Source organism: Pantherophis guttatus, chromosome 3, assembly GCF_059756535.1.
Source record: "Pantherophis guttatus breed Tessera chromosome 3, ASM5975653v1, whole genome shotgun sequence".
Lineage (NCBI taxonomy): Eukaryota > Metazoa > Chordata > Lepidosauria > Squamata > Colubridae > Pantherophis > Pantherophis guttatus.
Genome location: NC_142065.1, coordinates 18284094 through 18307506, shown reverse-complemented (window position 1 = coordinate 18307506; position 23413 = coordinate 18284094). Strand labels below are relative to the sequence as shown.

Genomic DNA, 23413 nt, shown 5'->3' with positions numbered 1-23413 from the left:
TTTCTCTTAAATGACTGTCCAGTTTACTGGTACACTGGTAAACAAGAACTAGTGGCCACTTCAACGACAGAAGCGGAATATGTTTGTTTATCCAAAGCCGCAAATAACCTTGTATGGTTTAATGATTTAATTTCAGATGTCTGGAAAAAACCTGCTTTGCCTTTTGTTATGCATGAAGACAATAAAGCAGCCATTGAAATATCTAGATCTGATGCCATTGGACAAAGGTCCAGACATATAGATATAAAATATAAACATGTGAGACAATTATCTCAGGATGGATTTATTAAAGCAGTGCATTGCGACACTTCAGAACAATTAGCTGATATATTGACAAAGCCTTTACCTTCTAAGCAGCACAAATATTTAACCTCTAAGTTATATGTTTTGTATTGTCCTGAATCTGAGTGTAACTGGTGTTGTATAACGAATCGGCATTTAGAGGGGGATTTGTCAGATGTAAATGCCTTATTCTCTAATGTGTAAATAGTGTACAAACAGGGTATCAGGGGTTAACTTATTCTTCACTTCTTAATGTATTCATAATTCACCACTCCCACATATAGCTCCACCCATTGTATATATAAGGAGCTACCTACACCCTTTCCCTTGCTTCTATCTGTGAATATTCAGTGAATATAGAATGCCTATTGTGAATAAAAGAATATATAGTTAAATCTTTAACTCTTGCTAATCTTATTGAGTCTGATCCTGAAAATATTGCAACAGTCATTTTATACTTGTGAGCCGTCCTGAGTCCTTCGGGAGAAGGGCGGCATATAAATTTTAATAAAAATAAAAATAAATAAATAAATAAGTCACTAAACTGCAAAACCTATATTTGTTTGCATGTCAGACACAATAGGATTCTCTTTATTTCCATTCAACAGTAGTTCGTGCCACAACTACCCTTGAAGACTGTAAAATGCAATTTTTTTCTTTATTTCCTATTTTCTTTTGGGAATCAACCATAGAAAATATATGCAACAACTGTGTAAAACTTTCAATAGGCTACGTGCTTTTACAGTGTTTCCTCTTTTGTCCCCTTTTTCCACTGTGAGAGCTCAGTATGGTTTCCTCATTTGAAGCACCAGGAACGTAGCTTATTCAACGCTGGCCTAAACGTTCTCTTCCGGCCCTGGGTTTCTATCTGTTCTTATTTGTGATTTCCCAGAAAGCTGGTTATGTTGGCACTCCAATTTTTTTTTTTAGATTTTTTTTTAACCCTGCCTTCATTATTTTCAAGGCAATTAACATACCTCATAGTCCTTCCTCCTCCTGGTTTCCCCACAACAACCCTGTGAGATAAGTTGGGCTAAGAGAGAGAGAGCCTAAAGTCACCCAAGTGGGATTTCATGGCTAAGGCAGGACTAGAACTCACTGTCTCCTAGCCTAGTGCCTTAACCACTAGACCAGGGGTGTCAAACTCAATTTCACTGAGGGCTGCATCAGGGTTGTGTTTTTTACCTTGGGGGGCTGGCGTGGGCATGGCCAGCTGGACATTACTTGTGTCAGGGGCACCTCTGCCAGCAAAAATGGGCTCCCAAGCTCCATTTTCGGCTACGGCGACCTCCTGCAACCCTCTGCCAGCAAAAACGGGCTCCCGAGCTCTGTTTTCAGCTGCGACGGCCTCCTGCAACCCTCTGTCAGTGAAAACAGAGCTCAGGAGAGCTGCACGCAACCCTCCTGAACTCCGTTTTCACTACCAGAAGGACCACGGGCTGGTCCTTTGCTGTTTCCAGAGCGGCCCCGTAGGCCAGATCTAAGCACCCCGCGGGTCGGATCTGGCCCCAGGGCCTTGAGTTTGACACCCCTGCACTAGACCAAACTGAAAGACGAAGCTACTTATGTTATTTTGAGCTGCAACTCTTACTCTTACTTCTGCTGCATTTTTACTTTGGTAGTCCAAGATGGTACACATGGACATTTTACTTGTTCTCATCATCACAATAGTCCTCTAGACTAGATTTGTAAGACACAAAATACAGAATCACATTTCTTGACTTTATTGAAAAGCATTAAATATTGCAGACATTTTAATCCCAGCTGAGATCTTGCTCTTTCTTGGAAAAAGTGTGGGGGGCGGTGTTCTTTTGTAGTGGGAATCAGGTTCTTTGAAAATGTGAATATGGGGGAGGGAATGGCTCTACACAAGCGGTGGGAAAGTGCACACATGCATGCAGCTCCATTTGTGCAAGCAAGGGGCACACACCCGCTGCTCGCACATGTGAGGAGATGTATGTATATGCACATGCTTGTTCACCACTTCTGCAGCGTGGTTTTGTATGACTCGTGAACCATGGCCCTGGGGTTCGGGACCAGTGATGGGTTGCCCCCGGTTCGGACCGGTTCACAAGAACCAGTAGTAAAACCATCAGGAGGCTCTGCCCACTGACCCGGACGTCGTCAGGAAGCTTCTGCGCATGCGGTCCCGTTGCGAACCGGTAGTAAAGGTAAGTAGAACCCACCCCTGTTCGGGACCCCTGTTCTAAAGAAATCAAGAGGATACAAATGTGATCTATAAGTATCGTGCTGTCACCCATTCCCTGTTCTGGAACCATTTTGTTCCTGGAATGGGAAACTTTCACCTGTAAACCTAACCTGGTCCAAAGAGTCAAGGGATCCAGCATGAAAGGCTTCAGCAACATTTTTTCTACTGTTCCTAAAGCCTTTTATTGCCCATGGGCAAGAATGCTAGCCAGAACATCTCCACTTTGTTCACACTCTTGTCTTTCTTCCAGAGGAAAGAAGGATATGGCAAGGGCCTATTCCCACTGAAAATAGATTCCTGCTAATTTGGTCCTCATACATGTTTCTCGATGGAAAGATGCACAACTGGCAAAATGCCAGAAACCATAAGAAAGGATGGTTCTTCATTGTTTTGTGCCGGAGGAGACAGATTCGAGATGGGGCAATGCATCCATTGTGGATCTTCTTAACCTCTTGGTGGCCTTCCATTCCATCAATCATGGTATCTGTCAGTGTATAAGAATTTATGAACTGGAATAGCCATAGCAACAAGTCAGCCAATGGGAACTGTTTGGTGACTGAGACACAGGATTTGTTGTGTGAGCCATGAGAGATGGCTTGGAGCCTGGGCATGGCTTAGCTTAACTGTTCTGTGCTGTGAGAGTTCATTTGTCTTTGCTTGAGAGTACTTGCTGCTTCTTCTTCTTCTTCTTCTTCTTCTTCTTCTTCTTCTTCTTCTTCTTCTTCTTCTTCTTCTTCTTCTTCTTCTTCTTCTTCTTCTTCTTCTCTCTACCATGTTGCCAGAGTTGCCTGGGTATTGTATACATGCATCATGTTTTATATTTTTGTATATAAAGAAGTTTCTTCTATATAATGAGTGCTGGCCGGATTGCTACAAACTGCGACAGTATCTTTGTGGACTGAGTGAGTCCAGAAAGTGGACTCATGATTTTGAGAGAGGAAGACATAGTGTTAGTTCTGATAGTTCTCTTCCTTCTTCTAGACCAGGGGTGTCAAGGCCCGTAGTCTGGATATGGCCTGCAGGGTGCTTAAATCTGCCCCACGGAGCCGCCCTGGAAATAGCGAAGGACTGGCCTGCGGTGCCTCTGCCAGCAAAAATGGAGGCACACACGCCCCCCAAGCTCCATTTTTGCTGGCAGAGGGCTGCAGGAGGCTGTCATGGCTGAAAATGGGGCCCAGGGGAGCTGTGTGCATCCCCGTGAGCTCCGTTTTTGCTGGCAGAGGGCTGCAGGAGGCTGTCATGGCTGAAAATGGGGCCCAGGGGAGCTGTGTGCATCCCCGTGAGCTCCGTTTTTGCTGGCAGAGGGCTGCAGGAATGATGTCAAGCTGCAGGAGTGATGACACGAGTGACGTCGAGCTGGCCATGCCCACGCTGGCCCCCGAAGGTCAAACACAACTCTGATGCAGCCCTCAATGAAACTGAGTTTGACACCCCTGCTCTAGACCAGTTCCAGTCAGTTTTGGTGGGGGAAGCTCTCCAATCATAGACCCCTTCTTCTCTTAGCTTCTTTTTAACATCTACATGAAGCTGCTGAGGTAGCGTATGATATTGATGATATTCAATTATAATCTCTCTGCCTCTCGTGATCAAGTGAGGCTATCATGGTTCTGTCCAATGTCTGGAAGCTGTGGAGGACTAGACGGGGAAGACTAGGCCATGGCTCAACTCTACCAAGACCAAATGATTGCAGGTTTTGGGTCCCCTATGTCAAGAAACCAAAGAGGTTATATGCCAACAAGAGTCACACTATTCTAGTTAGGGAGCCGTACACATGTTTTAAAATGTAAAATCAGTATCAAGAAAATATTACGTCAATTAATAAAAGAGAAAGAGGTGTGGTTTTGGAATTTTCCTGAATAGCAGGAGAAGGGAGCCCCAAATGTACACCTTTGAAGGTTCATTCCATAGCTTCAAAGAAGCAGTGCAAGATCGGAAAATGCGAAGAGACCTGGCCCATAAAATCACCAAGAGTCGGACACGACTGAATGGATATCATCATCAATAATCATCATCCATAGCATGGAACCTTTTTCCCTTGCTCAGATAGTCCCGTTTTTGAAAGTGGGTGATATCTTGAAAGGACTTTCCAGATCTAGGAAAGTGCCTCCAACCCACACTATGTGACTGAGGTTCTTTCTTTCTTTCTTTCGTTTTTTTAAAAGTGATTTACATTGCAGATGCCAGTCCAGGACAGATGGCCCATTTGAATAGGCAGGCCTCAGTGAAAGTATTTTTTTTTTTAATGGCTCTGTCACGGCTTTGTTCCTTTTGATATATATTCTCTCTCCGCCCCTCCTCCCCGCCCTGTTTCAAGATGTTCTTATTCAGCCTCTACTTGGAATTTGAAAGGGAACTCCTGAGGCAGCAGTGCTGAAAAAAAAACGAGAAGTAAAAACACCCCTCAGAAAACCAGAAAACTGGCAACTTTGGCTGCAGTGTTAGAAAGGCTGCTGTGAAGTACGTCTCAAAGACCGTATTCCTTAGCCATGTTCAGCCTTTCTGCATGGCTTTTAGAATCCCCCATTTATGGATCCTTAGAGTGGGAGCCTCGTAAGTTGGAGACACCAAGCACCTCCTGGGGAGACCTCCATCTGCATGAAAGAAATCTGCAAGCCAGTTGCAATCCTGGGGGAGAATTTCAGTGGGTGATGTGATTTGGACACACCGTACACACACACCTCAATCCGTCCTCCCTCCGCCCACCCCAAGGAAGGCTGTTCATTTCACTCAGGAAAATAAATAAATAAATGACTTATCGGTGTTGCAAAAGGAGGCCAGAATTAGACAGCTGAGGCTCACCACTAGACTTTTAAACGGTGTGACTGGCTGCAGAAATGAAAAGCCGGTTTGCGTATGGACTTTGAAGTGATGGGAGACAGCGGTGCCAAGTGATCCAAGCAAGATGAGAGTCAACGTGAGTATTGGGCATTTCTTGCAGCTCTGGCTGTGTTTTATTAAAATACATTTATTTTATCTATTCATTAGAGACGATCAGTAGGTTTACGGTACATTTGCGTTTGGGTGTACACGCATTTATTTTGATATAAAGAGCGTAAGAAAATCCTTTTAGGATGCGGTTTTTTTTAAAAAAAGATAATTCTTTAACGTTTTTCCTTATGGCACTTTATACTTTCCACCTTTTGCTTTGCTTGATTGAAGTGTTAAGCCTGCCTGAAAATATTCACTGATAGTCATATAAGTGTAATCAACTGCCTCAAAATTTATACAATTCTTCCACGTGTAATTTACCTGGAGGTCTGATCTGTTGGATGGGTTTACTTCTGAGTAAGCAGTATAGGAGAAAGGGGGCTCTCATTTGAGGGAACTGCAGTTGTCTTAACTGCATGCTCTTATTAGCGGATGTGAATATTGTTGAAGTATAAATGTTTTCCATTGTTCTCTACCTTTCCTCTGGAAGTCAGCGTAAAGGCAACAAGCTTATATATCAGGAAGTGGGGCAGGAGAACGTTGCTATCTTGTTTTGTTTTCCCTCTTGTAAAAATAAAATAAATAGATTCTATGCAGAATGCACCAATCCCAGCTGTCATTTTTAATTGGTGAAGTACAGCTACATAACAGGGATAAATGATACCACTGTGATTATGCCATCAGTAAAGAAATAACTAACAGCAGTTGAAGTGAACTGAAAGTAAAGGGAGGGGGGGAGATTCTGTATAATATTGCATTACTATAAAACTAGCTTGTTTCTGATACCATATTATTAAATCAGATGATACAGAAACATTGCTTCATCGTCTCATTTTCACAATATAAAAGCATTTCAAAAATCGATAGGAACACCTCTCTTCAATCTACTTGTTAAACTCAGGAATAATTATCCCACCCAATCTTCATAGAGTAATTTTTACTGAATCTCATGCTTGGAAGGGACAAGAGTTCTTCATAAACTTTCACACCCATTATTTCGGGAGATAAATCATCATATTTACATTTCTCATTACAACTGTATCTTTTTCCTCTTTTTGAATCACATTGGCTTCCAATGGTTAACCATTGGAAGCCAAAAAAAAAAGAGCCATTGGAAAGTATGACTAAATCCATACTCCGAGACTCCTCAAATGTTTTGCAATATACCAATATAAGAAATCTGATTTCCAACTCTTTAAATGCAATCTTTGATGCATCCAATAAATGCAGAAGAAGATTTTTTTGTTGAATTAACTTTATCTCTAAATCATAAGATGTATATTTTACATTCCTTAAAATTTAGATTGGTTGCTTTTTTTCCAAAATTGGATATTCCAGTACCTTACTTCACATTTTGTATGACCAATATTAACCTTCATCCTGTTTTGTTTTGCTTTTAAAAAAAAAAAAAAAGTGTAAAATTGCAGTGTTTATTTTACTTCAAACATAACATCTCTTAAATTTGGGGTGTGTCTCTGAAACTTGCCAAAGGATCCAAGATATATTTTTTTGATCAGTACATACTTTCATTGTATATATTGTTCAGCAGATGATTCACATTCAGAACACATCCTCTCAAAAGCCTTAAACTGGGCATTATAAATCAGTTAATTCAAGGTATAACTGGTTTCGCTGACCCACAACTTCCAATAAACATTTTCTCCACTATCTCCAAATTGGTGTTAATTTGCAACTACAATTTCTCATTCGAAATTTCAGTTCAGAATTTATCTACCGGCCTATTAAGGTGCAAATATATCTAGCAGCTTTCAAGACTGAGAAAGGCAACCCTTATAAATTCACCCTAAGAGTTGCCAAGATTTTAAAAGAGGTCAGTAAATAATTCCAAAGAGTAAATTTGGTAAATAATCCTATACTCACCAAGATTCTCATTCCAGAAAAAAATATGGATGCTAAAACTCCAGTCATAAAGTTGAAAATCTGATAGATTAAAGCCACAGTTTGGCAAAGACTGTCAAGGGACCTTGACTTGCCACAAACATTTTCTCAGCAATTTGCTTGCATAAAATATCTAATAACACCAGAAATCATATTAAAAGACACATCCGTTCTAGAGGCCGTTATTCATTTGATTTATATTGCCTCCACAACACTCAAAGGTAATTTTAGCCACAGATATATATATCCTCTGTGATGTTATTTATGCACGTAGTCATATTTAATTCAACAAACAGTGATATATTCCTAGGCAAATATAGTCTCGTGTGTTTTTATACAATTCAAACAAATCTGCAGCCTTTCCCATAAGGAACAAAGAGTCCCTGATCGGATATGCATGGTCACTAATTGATTCTATGGCATGAATCTGAATTCCAGTATTAAAAGAGAATTTTCTTTTGTTTCAAAGCTTTACATTCAATTTACCGTAATACTCTTCTTTTTCGTGACATTAGAGGAGATTAGATGGGGCAGAATACTCTTCAGTCAATTTTTTTTTTTTATAGAGCCCAACATGTCTTTCAAAGTAAGAGCTTGATGGCAAGAACAAGTTGCATTTCAGCAAACTATCATGTTAGCATCGCTATTCTAATACTAACCCACTTAGTTTTCTCAAGTTAGCCCATTTAGTTCAATTCTTTTGGCAAAAAGATGCATTCAGTCACTTTAACAGTAAAGTTAAATGGTAGTAAACATTGTATTAATTACAGTAGCATGGAGACCTATCTCTAATCTTTTTTTGCTGAATGAATATTTCAAATATTATTTCAGAAAAAAAAATATGGAAGTTAAATTCTCGTTCTGAATTGGTCAACTAGGAAAAATCTTAGCTCTGTTGGAACGTGGCTGAATTCATATGTTTAAGTCTCAGATCCACACTATTTATGGTGGTGGTTGTTTTGAAATTTAGACATTTGAAAAAATACTTTTATTACTTTTACTGCTTTTTAAAAGATTACATGAGAAGTTGTGGAGCTAAATGTGTAAGAAAGGAAGTTACAAAATACAGCAAGCATCTTTAAGCATTAATCAGAATGACAGAGTTGGAAGGGACCTTGGAGGTCTTCTAGTCCAACCCCATGCTCAAGCCATTTGTCTGAAATGGTTGTTCAATCTCTTCTTAAAAACCTCCAGTGCTGGAGCATCCACAACTTCTGGAGGCAAGTTGTTCCATTGATTAAGTATTCTAATTGTCAGTTAGTTCTAGGTTGCTTCTCTCCTTGATGTGTTTCCACCCATTGCTTCTTGTCCTACCTTCAGGTGCTTTGGAGAAGAGCTTGACTCCCTCTTCTTTGTGGCAGCCCCTGAGATACTGGAACAAGGCTATCATGTCACTCCTAATCCTTTCAGGAAACTCAGGCCATAATAAGCATTTAAGATATTGTTTTTATTTGGTGTCTTTCGATTTAGGGTCTTTCCTTCACAGTGAGTTGTACTGTTATTCACCCATTCTTAATCAGCAGAAATTATTTTGGTATGAAATTTGCTGTTTCCATTGCCAATGTCCCTCCAATTCTGTTTCTCCTGTTTCAAGTCAACACAGTCATTGGAGTAGGTAGTAATGGAGGACATAATCTAACAAATTCTACCAGGGTTTGTCAAACTTTCTGCAATCATAACCATTAAATAAACATCTGGAATATTAGAAGACTTTCAGATTAAACAAAAACCCCTCTCTACATTCTTAACATCATCCTAGTTCACATTTACAGTTGAATTTTTGTATGCTTTCCCACCCTCTCCTTTTTAAAAAGGTCCTTTTAAACTAAAAGGACACCTGTTTAAACTAATACCTTGTGTTGTGTTGTGGGTTTGTTAGGTTTAGGTAAAGGTAAAGGTTCCCCTCGCACATATGTGCTAATCAATCCCGACTCTAGGGGACGGTGCTCATCTCTGTTTCAAAGCCAAAGAGCCAGCGCTGTCCGAAGACGTCTCTGTGGTCATGTGGCCAACATAACTAAATGCCAAAGGAGCACAGAACACTGTTACCTTCCCACCAAAGGTGGTCCCTATTTTTCTACTTGCATTTTTTACGTACTTTCAAAGTGCTAGGTTGGCAGAAGCTGGGACAAGTAACGGGAGCTCACCCCATTACACGGCACTTTCGATCGACAAGCTCAGCGTCTTTAATTATTTCATATGCCATGTGCTCTAATAAGAACGCTTTCTGATTAAGAATGTTCTTGAGAAAAAAAAACCCTCTGAGCACCCAAGGGCTCAAGTCGGCAGATCTTTAGTTCAAATAAATCTCTTTTTTTCAAACATTCATCAATGCTTTTCTTATTTGGGTTACTTCTTGGGTTACTTGTGCAAGATCACCATACCATCTAGCACAGCTCAAGACCTCTTCACCATTCATGGTTTTCTGAACTGTAGTCTTCCTGAATCCCTTCTATATTTCAGTGAAGAATTTTCTGCCCCTGAGCAGGGGTGAAATCTAAAATTTGTTACTAGCGGTTCTGTGGGCATGGCTTGGTGGTGGTGGGGGTAATGTGACAGGGTGGGCATGGCCAACCTTTTTTTTTTTTTCTTTTAAAAGCATTTTTTTCTACAACCTCTTCGGCTGAAGAGATTGCACAAAAAATGCTTTTAAAAGCCTCTGCCCATCAGGCAACTCAGCTGGCATCGTCAGAGGCTTTTAAAAGCATTTTTTTTCCCTACAACCTCTTCGGCTGAAGTAGTCATAGAAAAAATGCTTTTAAAAGCCTCTGACGATCCCAGCTGAGCCGCGTGATCATCAGAGGCTTTTTTTTTAAAACTTTTAAAAGCATTTTTTCCGCCGAAGAGGTTGTTGAAAAAATGCTTTTAAAAGTAAAAAAAACAGCCTCTGATGATTGCGCAGCTCAGCTGGGCATGGGGGAGGGCGCAGGGATTTTTGCTACCGGTTCTCCGAACCATCTGCCACCATTGCTACTGGATCGGGCGATCCAGTCCGAACCGGGAGCATTTCACCCCTGCTCCTGAGCCATTCTCCTGAAGAATAGCAATAGCACTTATATACAGCTTCACAGTGCTTTACAGCCCTCTCTAAGCGGTTTATACAGAGTCAGTATATTGCCCCACAACAATCTGGGTCCTCATTTTACTGACCCCGGTAGGATGGAAGGTTGAATCAACCTTGAGCTGCTCAGGATCAAAGGCATCAAACTCCTGGCAATGTGAGCAGAGTTAGCCTGTAATGCTACATTCTAACCACTATGTCACCATGGCTCTGACAGAAGCTGGCAATTAGGGACACACACACCAGAGGTGGTATTCAGCTGGTTCGGACCGGTTCTGTGGGTCACCCCTGCCCCCTGCCCCCCTCCCCCCTCAGTATAATGTCATCCTATTTAGTCATGTTTTTGCATGGTGTATGCGTGAAAGGCGTACGTGTGCATGAAGCAAGCGTGCACACGCGCAGGGGATTGGTGGTAAGAATCTGTGAAACTCACCGCTGGCGTGCACATGCACACACACACACACACACACACACACACACACAGAGGCTGAAGTAAGAATCATCAGCTGGTGGTTGGTACACATAGGGTACCACAGTATGCAAACTCCAACCAGCTGACTGATGGCGGGTATAGGCATTGCAGCTGCCAAGCAGACTTTGTGTCTGGTTATGAATGTGGGGAAGGTACAATGACCAGCACAGCTAAAGAAGATGTAAGGTTATTTTACTTACGGATTGGATATGAGAAGAAGGAAATATCATGTGATATTATCACAGATAAAAGTTATTGCTAATGAAGGATTTCTGTGGAAAGGCATTTAAGTGATGATCTGTTTTTTCCATCCATCTCTCCTGGCCTTCTTTGCCTTTTCTTTGACTCATAAAACTGAAGAGCCACTTGCTAATCTGACTTTAACTGAGAATTGTTCAATCACATTGTTACAGTTCGGGATGTTTTTTTTCTAGCTGATTCACCCAGAGAACATAGTTTGACCTCAACAAGCACTGAAGATGTGTTTACATGCTCACAGATGATAGTATTATTTCTACCAGTTTTAGAAGGATAGCGGCATGAATAACAGAGCCTAAATGTTTTTGTGGATTACAGTCCCTCCCTCTCTCCCTCCCTTCCTTTTTCCTTCCTTCCTTTTTTTCTTTTTCCTTCCCTCTTCATTTTCCTTTTTTCTTCCTTCCCCTTTCCTTATTTTTCCTTCCTTGCTCTCTTCCCATCTTTTCTTCTTTTTCTTTCCCTTTCCTCTTTCCCTTTCCTGTCCCTTCTTGCATGCTCAGATGCAAAAGGGGAAACATTTTTTTTTTATTAGATTTATATGCTGCCCTTCTCCGGAGACTCAGGGCGGCTTACAATGCGTTAAGCAATAGCCTTCATCCTTTTGTATATTTTATACAAAGTCAGCTTATTGCCCCCACAAACTGGGTCCTCAATTTACCTACCTTAGAAAGGATGGAAGGCTGAGTCAACCTTGAGCCTGGGGAGATTCGAACATGCAATAATTGCAGGCAGCTGAATGTTAATAACAGGCTTTTAGTCTGTTGAGCTATCCAGGCTCCATTTCTCCCTTTGTTTTGTTTTTACTTTGTTTTGCTAGCCCTCTGCCAGCAAAAACGGAGACGGGGTTGAGGGGGCGCTGCGCGTGGGGCACCCAGGCCCCGATTTTAGCTGGGACAGCTGAAAATGGGGCCCGGGAGGGCCTCATGTAGCCCTCCCAAGCTCCCTTTTCACTGGCAGAGACACCGTGGGCCGATCCTTTGCTGTTTCCAGGGAGGCCCCACGGCCCAGTTCCAGTCTGTGGGCCTTGGTTTGAGACCCCTGGTCTAACACCTCCACACACACCACCTATCAGATGTCTTGAAATATGCAATGTTTCCCACTAGAACCCTAGTCATAATTTTCTTGATCATTATCTATTAAATAAACAGAAATATGATTGTCCCAAAGGTACTTTTCAAAAGGCAACTGGACTTTCTCTGTGGTTTTTTTTCCTCCTTGAAATTGTTTTGCTTCTCATCCAAAAACCTTATCCAGTTCTGAACTGAAGAAGCTTTTTGGATGAGAAGTGAAACATTTTCAAGGAAAAAAACACACACAGAGAGAGAGAAAGTTCAGTTGCCTTTTGAAAAGCACCTTTGAGACAACCATGATCTGGATGATTGAGAATCTCCATAGACAGAAACATGGTTTGTAAACTGCAGGAATTATCATCAGACCACATGCTAAGAAGTCAAGCCCAAAGAGACTTTATTTTGATTTTTGCAAGATATATGAAACTCAACACAGATACAGTAAGCATATCTTGATCCAGATGATTGAAATAAATGGGAGATGCTAGAAATCAGTCATGACATACTAAAAAATCATGTAAAGGATGCATGTTATGATTGCTCTGAATTCAGAAATGGTCTCTGTAATGATCTGAAGGACATACCATATTTATTGGTCAGATAAATTATGGAATCATCAGGAATTGTTTTCTTTACTCTTTGAGCTCCATTTTTGTTAGTGTATGTTTCAAAATCTACTCTTCATGTTCCCTAATCCTATTTTCTCCTTACAGAACACAGTTTTTTCAACTGATGTAAAATTATCTATGATCTAAATTAATTTCTCGCCGATGGTCATTTCTCTCCAATGACTATAGCAGCTTCATCCAGTAATTATTGAGGTGACAGAAAAATCTATTTTCGTTATTGTTATTTTGGCTCAGCAATGGCTGGATGATTCTCTAAAGCATTATATGATACGTTATTAGTAGGAATCTTGCTTTAATGTACCTGTTGTACTAACTTTGTTACTGGAATTGCTCAAAGATGCTACTATGACTGGTTTTTCTGACATGCTTTTGGTTCATTCTGAAGCTTCTCACTCTGAAAAGATACTACTTGGGACCCAGATTTTGGATGTATTCTGTAAATTAACACATTTGAAGTACCTTGGTTGGCAAACGTTTACCCTGTAATGCACTGTTTAAGGTTGGTCAAGAAGCATTGGATGGAAACTAATTAAGGAGAGAAGCAACTTAGAACTAAGGAGAAATTTCCTGACAGTTAGAACAATTAATGAGTGGAACGACTTGCCTCCAGAAGTTGTGAATGCTCCAACACTGGAAGTTTTTAAGAAGATGTTGGATAACCATTGGTCTGAAATAGTGTAAGGTTTACTGCCTAAGCAGGGGGTTGGATTAGAAGACCTCCAAGATCCCTTCCAACTCTGTTTTCTATTCTATTCTAAGTTCACTAATTGGCTTTCCTTGAGCGTTGAACCTAAACTACTCAAAATGCTTTGGAAAACTCAAATTTCCAACATTTGGAATTAGGTGTAATAATTTTAGCCAAAGGATTTATACGCATGAAATTTTGTTCCAATTCTCCCCTATTTCTAATTTTATATTATTTATAGTAGATAAAAATCAATAACAGGCAAAATAAGTTCACAATTTCCTGCATGATTTTGAAATTTATTGTACTTACTAATAGAAGACATTAATAACTAAATATTTTATAAGAACAGTTCATTATATTAAATATACCTGTACAGTTACGGTATTCTATCTGTGTTCAGTTGTATTTTATATACTCTGAAACATTTAAAAAGCCATTTGATTGGCCCTTTAAATAACTAAAAGTTGATGAACTTAAAGGCCCATCTTATAATTTTGCAAAATCAATTTCCACTTTTTTTTGGTGGGGGGGAAGAGGAACTAAGTAAGGAATCTATCAACAGACACCGTATATCAAAGGTGGTTGGTATTCAGCAGGTTCTGACAAGTTCTGGAGAACCGGTAGCGGAAATTTTGAGTAGTTCAGAGAACCGGTAAATACGACCTCTTTCTGGCCCCGCCCCCTCTATTCTCTGCCTCCTGAGTCCCAGCTGATCGGGAGGAAATGGGGATTTTGCAGTATCCTTCCCTTGGAGTGGGGTGGGAATGGAGATTTTACAGTATCCTTCCCCTGCCATGCCCACCAAGCCACGGCCACCAAGCCACACCCACAGAACCGGTAGTAAAATTTTTTGAATCCCACCACTGCTGTATATAGCATGTGAATAAAGAAAGACAAAACACCCTCAAGTTTGGCTCAACTCTTGGTGACTAGGTAAACCCATCCATACAATTTTCTTGACAGCTGTAGGGAATGATCTTCCTCTGGAATTTTTCTTTGACTTTCGCATCTATTGTACAGCCCAGAAGTTAGTCCCCATCTATGCATTAACAGACCTAATCCTGCTTAGTTGCTGAGACCAGAAAAGAAAAGTGGGTTTTAAATAACTTGTGCCTAACAGATGACATTGCTGAAGTTGCATCTTAATTGTGCTCCACAGCTGAGTCAGTCTGTTGCAGAAGATCTGTACTCCAAAGGATGAACCTATTTTTTTGTTCTTGCCTTCCTTCTTTCTGGTCACCCTGTGATGAGTCATTTTGTCAAGCGGAATAGCAAATGGGGTTGGGGAGAGGAAGGAAGAAAAAGGCCCTAACTTGCCATTCTTATTAATAGAATGACAATGCGGAAGTTTTTTTGTGATCCAGGTAGGTTGTGAAACCGAGTCTTCCTTTCCAGAATGCAACAACATTGCCATTTCCTTTCCAGGTGTGATGCCTGTACACCTCAAAATGCTTCTCCGATAATGTGGTAAAAACACCTCTGTGATCCTGTTAATGTTCTTCTAACCACAGCACGAAAGCATCGCCTGGTATACATTTTTCTATCGATCATGATCTGTGAACATCACTTTTGGACTTTTTCTCCTAGCCAGGTTGGTGGGCATTCCTACTTGCCTTCATTCAATAGGAAAAAAAAAAATCTGTGCAATTTGTAGTTATCCAACTGCCAAATTCTAATCTATCCCAGAATGAGCAGGGATGTCCTCAGGATGTAGTCAAAAAAAAAAAAAAGTCACTGATAGCTGCAACAGTGCAATCAATATATTAAAAATGGGTAGAGTTCCAGTTATACGGTCACAATCACCAGCTGGACTTTGTAGTCTTTGACACCTCTGGTAATAAGGCTTGGGGGTGATCCTACCATTGTCCCAAAGGTGCCTTTTCAGGAGGCAACTGGACTTTCTTGTTTTTTCTTTGAAGACATTTCACTTCTCATCCAAGAAGCTTCTTCACCTCTGACAGGATAGTGGGGAATGGAAGGATTTATATTCCTTGCAGATAACTGGTCATTTGCATCCTTTTAGAGCAGTGTTTCTCCATCTTGGTAGCTTGAAGATGGGTGGACTTCAACTCCCAGAATCTCCCAGCCAGCCCTGATCAGGCAACTCAGCTGGGATCGTCAGAGACTTTTCAAAGCATTTTTTTAACCATCTCTTTGGCCAAGAGGTTGCAGAAAAAAATGCTTTGAAAAGCCTCTGACGATCCCAGCTGTGCGCACGATCATCAGATGCTTTTTTTTTTTACTTTTTAAAGCACTTTTTCGGCGGAAGACGTTGTAGAAAAAATGCTTTTAAAAGTTAAAAAAAAAAAGCCTCTGATGATCGTGCAGCTCAGCTATGTATGCTGGGGGGGGGGGCGCACAGGGATTTTTGCTATCGGTTCTCCGAACCACCCGCCGCCATCGCTACCGGATCGGCCGATGCAGTCCGAACCGGGAGCATTTCACCCCTGAATCCACCCCTTAGTTTAATTGATACTTCAGGGAAGGGAGGGGAGGGGAAGGGAAGGGAAGGGAAAGGAAGAGATTCCTTGTCTCATTTTATGAAGTTTTTAGAAAAAGAACATTAATGCTTAATTATTTCGGAGAAGAGAATCCAATAGACATCTGTCTTAGCGCTCAGTAGTAACCTGCTACTTTTATCCTGATGGAATATTTTATTAAAATATTTAAAGTCAGTTTGGCTCCTTTCCCAGGGTGATTAGAGAAGGAATCTTAATAATGATTTGTCAAGAGGACAACAAAAGCAGTAGTTAACATTTTCCGGCATAACCACTCTTGCGGCAGCAAATTCTGCAGGCTAGTCTTGATTTTGTGAAAAACCTTGAATGCTCATTGAATGAACATGATTTCTACGGGTTTGAGAGAATGGTAGAAAAGTAAAATGCTAGAAAGTCATCCAAGCAATAACTTTCTCTCTAACTAAATCCTCAGGCAAGAAAAATCTCATGCTGGATTCCACAGGAACAACCAATAAAATGTTCAATGACAAGTATCCATATTTTCAGTTCAAGCTGTATGGATGCATGTTGGGTCATTTACTAAAAAAAAAAGTAAGCTGCAAGGACACTATATTTCTGTGGAATTTAAAGGCTTCTTGTAGTATTTTAATTTATGTTGGCTTTCATATTTATTTTAAATAGCTGTAAGCACAAATACATTTTCTGGTGGCAATTGGCCAGAGAGAATTGGAAAAGGTAATAATATGCCAATGTCTGCAGTGTTTCTCAACCTTGGCAACTTGAAGGCATGTGGACTTCAACTCCCAGAATTCCCCAGCCAGTCAATGGGGATGATGGCTCAGAAGGCAAATATGCCTTCCATGCTTAAAGGTAAAGGTAAAGGTTCCCCTCACACATATGTGCTAGTCGTTCCCAACTCTAGGGGATGGTGCTCATCTCCATTTTAAAGCTGAAGAGCCAGCACTGCCCGAAGACGTCTCTGTGGTCATGTGGCCAGCATGACTAAACGCCAAAGGCGCACAGAATGCTGTTGCCTTCCCACCAAAGGTGGTCCTGATTTTTCTACTTGCATTTTTTACGTGCTTTTGAACTGCTAGGTTGGCAGAATCTGGGACAAGTAAAGGGAGCTCACCACATTATGCGGCACTAGGGATTCAAACTGCTGAACTGCCGACCTTTCGATCAACAAGCTCGGCATCTTAGCCACTGAGCCACCACGACCCTTTTTCCATGCTTATAGTTGTTGAATCCTTGTAGGTAGTAAAAGCATCAACCATTCAGGATTCATCACAGGTAGAGAGGAATTCAGCCACAATAAGCTATTGGATTTACAGTTTCATTGTTTTTTTTTTACCCTGCAGGACTCAGCAATGAGTCTGTTTTTTGCAGATTCTAAAAATTGAACCCTCTGGCAATGGGGAGGAAGTTATGTTTTCATAAGATAATAGGCTGGTGTTGGATAGGAAGTCTTGAGCATGAGGAAAAATTGATTATGCTATGGCAGAAATAGATGGCTCATCCCAGATCTGTTAGGTAAAATGAACTGGTTGTCACAAGAGATGGAAACAAGCAATTTCTGGAGAAATGAGAAGGTAGTAAAGATGGAAGCATTCCGTGTGTCCTATCTCCGGACTGCAATTGCCTTTGGTGTGGTTGAGGGGTCTGTATAATTTGTTCTGTTTATGGAAAGAGGTGGGGGATAAGATCCAACCTGAATATCTTTTCAGGCAGCATAATGGTTTGCCCTTACAGAGATCTGGTGCTATTAACTTCTATTGAGAGCATATCTAGGGCAAGGTCTTAAGTCTGTCCTATGTAAAAAAAAAAAAAACCTTTCTTAAAATGCCCATTGCTTTTGCTATCTGCTTCTCCAATTGTTTTGATAAGCTTCAGTGACTATAACTGAATAGTTTTTCAAAACTTTACCAGAAATTCTGGAACACTGCTCTCTCTAAATTTTTTATTTTCCTTTTAGTTAATTTTCATTAAAGAATGTTTTACAGAATAAAAACATTTAGATGAAAAAAGAAAATATGGGAAAGTAAAATAAAAATAGATAGATAGATAGATAGATAGATAGATAGATAGATAGATAGATAGATGATAGATAGATAAATAGATAAATAGATAGAAGAGAAAGGAAGGAAGGAAGGAAGGAAGGAAGGAAGGAAGGAAGGAAGGAAGGAAGGAAGGAAGGAAGAATTCTTTATTGGCCAAGCGTGATTGGACATACAAGGAATTAGAAATGAAAAAGAAAGTAGAGATGTAGAATGTTTATGGAGATTCTCAGTCATCCAGGTCATGTTTGTCCCAAAGGTGCTTTTTCAAAAGGCAGCTGAACTTTCTTTGTTGTTTTCCTTGAAGACTTTTTGCTTTTCATCCAAGAAGTTTCTTCAGAAAAACAGCTTCATTGAAAAAACCAAAGAAAAGTCCAGTTGCCTTTTTGAAAAGCACTTTTGGGAAAAGAAAAGAAAAAGAAATGAAAGAAAAAATGCCAAGAGATGGCGTCCAATCTTCTTTACAGCAGTTAAAAGTGCATTCAAATAAATATTATCCTCTCTGAGGTATAACTTTCTTCTTTCTATAGTCTATCCTTTCTAATAATTTATTTATTTATTTATTTTATTTGATTGAACATAGAACATAGAAATCACAAGTACATTATTTTTCCATACTTTTTAGCAAGGGTCCCATTGCAACTTTTTCATTGTAATGAGACCATTTGTTTCCCTTCTCAAACTGGATTTTTAGAAGCATGCCTCAACCAATGGTGTCAGTGACATTAGGATGCTAAATTTGGAATCCAGAATTAAGCAATCACTGCTGATACACACTTGCTTTACTTTAAAAACAGTGATCTAGTACAGTGGTGGGTTGCCCCTGGTTCGCACCAGTTCTATAGAACCAGTAGTAAAACCGTCGGGAGGCTCCGCCCACCGACCCCAACATCATCAGAACGCTTCTGCGTATGCGCAAAAGAGTGCACGTGTAGCCCCACTGCGAACTGGTAGTAAAGGTAAGTACAACCCACCCCTGGTCTAGTGTAGACTTTACATTAGAATTGTACATGGTTAAAGAAGGATTTGGCTTTGGACCTCACATGAGCAAACGTGCAATAATTCTCTATTGCTGCTCAAAGAAAAAAACAACTCTTCTTTCACATTTCTACACCAACTAGGGAAAAAAAAAGAGATATGGCTGCTTTTAAGAGTTGCATCACTGACTTTTTAAAGCAGCCGAATCTTTTCTTTTCTTTTTAGCCTGCTGCAGAAATTTGGAGTGGGGGGGGGGGAAACAGACTTTCTGGCAGAGAGACCCTCCATTCATATGAAAAGCATTTTTTCCCGAATCATTTTTGAAGCATGCACCGCCTTATTTTAGCTTTTATGTCAGATATAAGATTATAAAGAGGAGTGGAATCGAACTTTCAACTAAGGGGCCATTATAAAACATCCTTTAAAGTCCTGATATGGCAGTAGTAAAAAAAAAATGGCAGTATTTTAAAGGAAAAGTTAAAAGCACTCGTGAAAAACCAATAATGAGAAGTAAAGGCGTGGTCAACTTTATTGCCAGGCCTTTGGTTAAGGCAGTGGTATTCCTCCTCTAAACCTAGGTGCGTCTTATGGTCGGGTGCGTCTTATAGTGCAAAAAATGCAGTATATATATGTGCAGGTATATACTTATGTACTGTATGTATATGTACCATATGTATATAGCATGTGTATTAGCGGTGGAATTCCATTTTTTTAACTACTGGTTCTGTGGGAATGGCTCGGTGGACGTGGCAGGGGAAGGATGCTGCAAAATCTCCATTCCCAGCCCACTCCAGGGGAAGGATACTGCAAAATCCCTATTCCCTCCCCACTCCTGGCAGAAGGATATTGCAAAATCTCCATTCCCACCCCACTCTGGGGCCAGCCAGAGATGGTATTTGCCGGTTCTCTGAACTACTCAAACTTTCTGCTACCGGTTCTCCCAAACCTGTCAGAACCTGCTGAATAGCACCCTTGATGTTGTATATGTGTGTTATCTATGTGTTTGGTCAGATATATACTTTCTCTTGAAAGCTGGCAACAGAATTTCATTTTTAATGTGGGCCAGTGTGCTCACAGTAAAAAAAAAAAATGACAATAAAAGTTATCTTATCTCATCTGTATGTAGCTCAGGGTTGGCATACGGGGCTGTAGAATTTCTCTTCGCTTGATTTTTTCATTGGCAGACATTTCATTACCCATCCAAATAACCAGAGAATGTTGTATCTTCACGCAACACCTGACCCTTGTAAAAAATTAATTCTGACATTAAAAATGTAACTTTTCATTTCCGCAGTGCAATGTGCATGAAGGGTTTGTCAGAAAGCAATTGCACTATTTGGCAAGATCAAGGCTTTTTTTTTTTTTTTTTTTTTTTTTGGAATTGGAAAAAGAGAATGTTCGCCTGACGTATTTGTCGGAACACCTCAATTTGATTAAAATAATTATTCCATGAGGCAAACAGGCCTGTCGTCCTTCTCTGGCAGCTGTTATGACAGGCAAAGGGAGAGATGATCAAGCAGGGAGAAGAAGGAGCTCATTGTTTCTAAGCCATCTCAGTAGACGAAATGGATGTTATCAACAACAGGACACTGATACAATCTGAGCTGGCAAATGCATTTCTTCTCTTAATTCACTAGAGCAGCTGTTCCTGTTCAGCAAATGTGATGGTAAAAATATAAGCCGTGTGCTTCTGATGCAAACTACCAATCTCAACAGAACTTGCGTGATGCTTTACTCTTATTTAAATACTGGTTTAGTAGAAAGCTCTTCTATTTTTTTTTCTTAGAAAGTCCTGGAATTCAGCCCTAATATACACACGCTGTCCTATTTTGGATGGTGATACTGGAATAAAGATGATGCCATAACCAGGCAGCTCCTATATCTACAGCAAGTTCTCACCCACCTCACTGCCCCAGGAAGCAGTAAAGGAAGCAGTTAAGAATGGTTGCAAACCGCTAAGAATTGCTAAGACAGGCATTCCTATTCCGCGATGTTGGAAGAGCAAGTGGGTAGTAATTTCCCGTTTAGTTTATATGCAACACACAGATCAGAGCAAGCAGACATGCCACTCAGCTAAGTTAGCAAAAAATATAACTTAATGTTTATATCTTAAATATTAGCAAGCATAAAAAAAATAGTTAACTGGCAAAAAGAAGGCCAAAGGTGGGCAACAAAGTAGAGACAGGTACCTGGACAACGAGGAAATGAACTCTGGGGTCTCTGGTGCTCTCTGAGGTTGGTGATTTTCTTGCAGAACTTTCATTACCAAACTAGGTGATGCCAATGTCAGGGTTCCAAATAACACCCCCAACCAAGTAAGACTCCAAGGCAGACCATGTTATTAGAGATGTCATATTGGCACATCTGGGAAAAACCCGAATCTGAAAGTTCCTGGGTTTTCCCCACTCAAAAGAAGTCAAAGTCCCTTCCCCTGCACCCACATGTCCATCACGTGGTCCAATCAATCCAACTTGAGATGCCTCCCAGTCAAGCCTCTCCAGGTGTAGGCTGAATGTCCTTGACTCTCAGAGAAAAGAATGTTGTTATGGCTAAATAGCTCTACCAACTCCATGCAAACCCCCTCCCAGTTTCCAACAGCACTAAGTGTGGCAGCCCTGAAGATCCAAAGAAAAAGATGGCCTCCAGGGCTGACAGCCCTCAGCGCACCGTGCACAGTTCAACCCTGAACTGCAAATATTCTCTTCTAAGAGATGAACCACAGGCATCTACATTATTTACATTGTCCCCATGTAAAAAGCTAGAGAGTTTCCCATAGGCACTGGAAACCATACTGTGGATAGTTAGTTTGGACTGTCACAGAGGGAATGGCCTTTGGATACTACAACCTGAACTCTTTTATGCATACTGCATAACATTGCAGTAGTCCTTGATTTACAACCACTCAAATAGTTACTATTTGAAATTACAGTTCTCACACAAATGTCTGTGGCAGCATTCCCATGGTCACATGATCAAAATTTAGGCACTTGGCAAATGGCATGCAGTGTCCTGGCTTTGTGTGATCATCATTTATGACCTTCCCAGTTGGTTTCCAACAAGCAAAGTCAACGGAGGGAGCCAGTTTCACTTAACAAAAGTATGAGTCACTTAACAGTGGTTCATTTTAACCACCAGGGCAAAAAAAGATTGTAAAACCAAGTGTGACCCACTAAATAAAGTCCCTGCTTAGCAATGGAAATTCTGGTCCCACTTTTGGTTTTAAGATGAGAACTTATAGAAAAGAGATAGCAGATGGGATGCCAAGTGTTCACTCCTTGATTCTGCGCCATGAAGGAATCGATTTGGTGGATGGGAATGACGTATCCAATGCTTTGATTGTTGTGCAGTTAACTCATGAGTGTCAAACTAAGGCCTGTGGGCTGGATCTGGCCCGCGGAGTGCTTAAATCTGGCTGGCGGGGCCGGCCTGGAAATATCAAAGGATCGGCTTGCGGTGCCTCTGCCAGCCAAAACACAACTCTGATGCGGCCCTCAATGAAATCGAGTTTGACACCCCTGCATTAACTTGTTGGTTGCAGGTCTGCAGTGCTGCATTGCCTCCATTTTTCCTGCTTCTCTGCATCAATATTCAGTCTTTTAATGTGTTTTATTGTGTTAGGCTTTGGCACAGTAACAATAAGAAGTTCTAGCAATACCACCTTCTCTAACCAGTTGTCCTCAGCAAACCTCTGAGACATCTTATCATGCTTTACATACTGTTAATTCTTCCGTTGGGGAAAAGAGAGCAGCCAGTATTGAGATGTCCCCTGAAGTCCTCTTACATCCCTTTGAACTGCTTCTAGGACTGATGCTACTGTCATGACCCTCTGCCACAGATATCTAAAGGGCAAACAGCCCAAGAAGGCATGAAATTCTAATCCCGGTGGAATACTCGCATGGATTACGTTGGACAATCCTTTGTAGGTAGTCAGGCAAATTATGTGCAACAATTTCCTTTATGGGAAAAGAATCAAGTACACTGGAAATAACGATGGAGCTTTTGCTCAGCCATATCAGCAGAGGAGGCTGCCAAAGTGGAAGACAACCCTGCTGAGGTTAGTCACAAAGAGCTGTTATTAAACCAGAGGTACTACAGTGAAAACTGAAGGAAATTCCAAGCAAAGCAGGTCGTTTTTCCACGAATGCACTATCTTATTTTAGAAACTGGCAAATGTGTTTCCATGATATTTATTCATTATGGTTGCGAGTGCCTGGTTTCGTTGTTGATTGAATTGGAAAGTCTGCCTGCCCTGCCCTTTGTCTCTTAGCTTCTGGTTTTTTTTCAGCCTCTGTCAGTCCTACAAGATAGACCAGATCAAGAGACCAATTCCATAAGAAGACCACAACTATACTTTATTGCAGGGTTGTCAAACTCAATTTCATTGAGGGCCGCGGTTGACCTCGGGGGGGCCGGCTGGGTGTGG

At 40.8% G+C, this 23413-nt stretch overlaps 1 protein-coding gene across 2 annotated transcripts in view; it reads left to right on the top strand.

Moving 5' to 3' along the window:
* Positions 1-4838: 4838 nt before the first annotated feature.
* Positions 4839-23413, top strand: part of CASS4 (Cas scaffold protein family member 4) — a 45802-nt gene continuing 27227 nt past the window's right edge. The window contains exon 1 of one of the 2 annotated variants that reach the window (XM_034433051.3): positions 4839-5405. In XM_034433051.3, coding sequence (XP_034288942.2) covers positions 5394-5405 — 12 coding nt within the window. In that variant the 5' untranslated portion in view covers positions 4839-5393. The remainder of the gene's footprint in view (positions 5406-23413) is intronic. The other variant, XM_034433049.3, reaches the window with a different exon arrangement.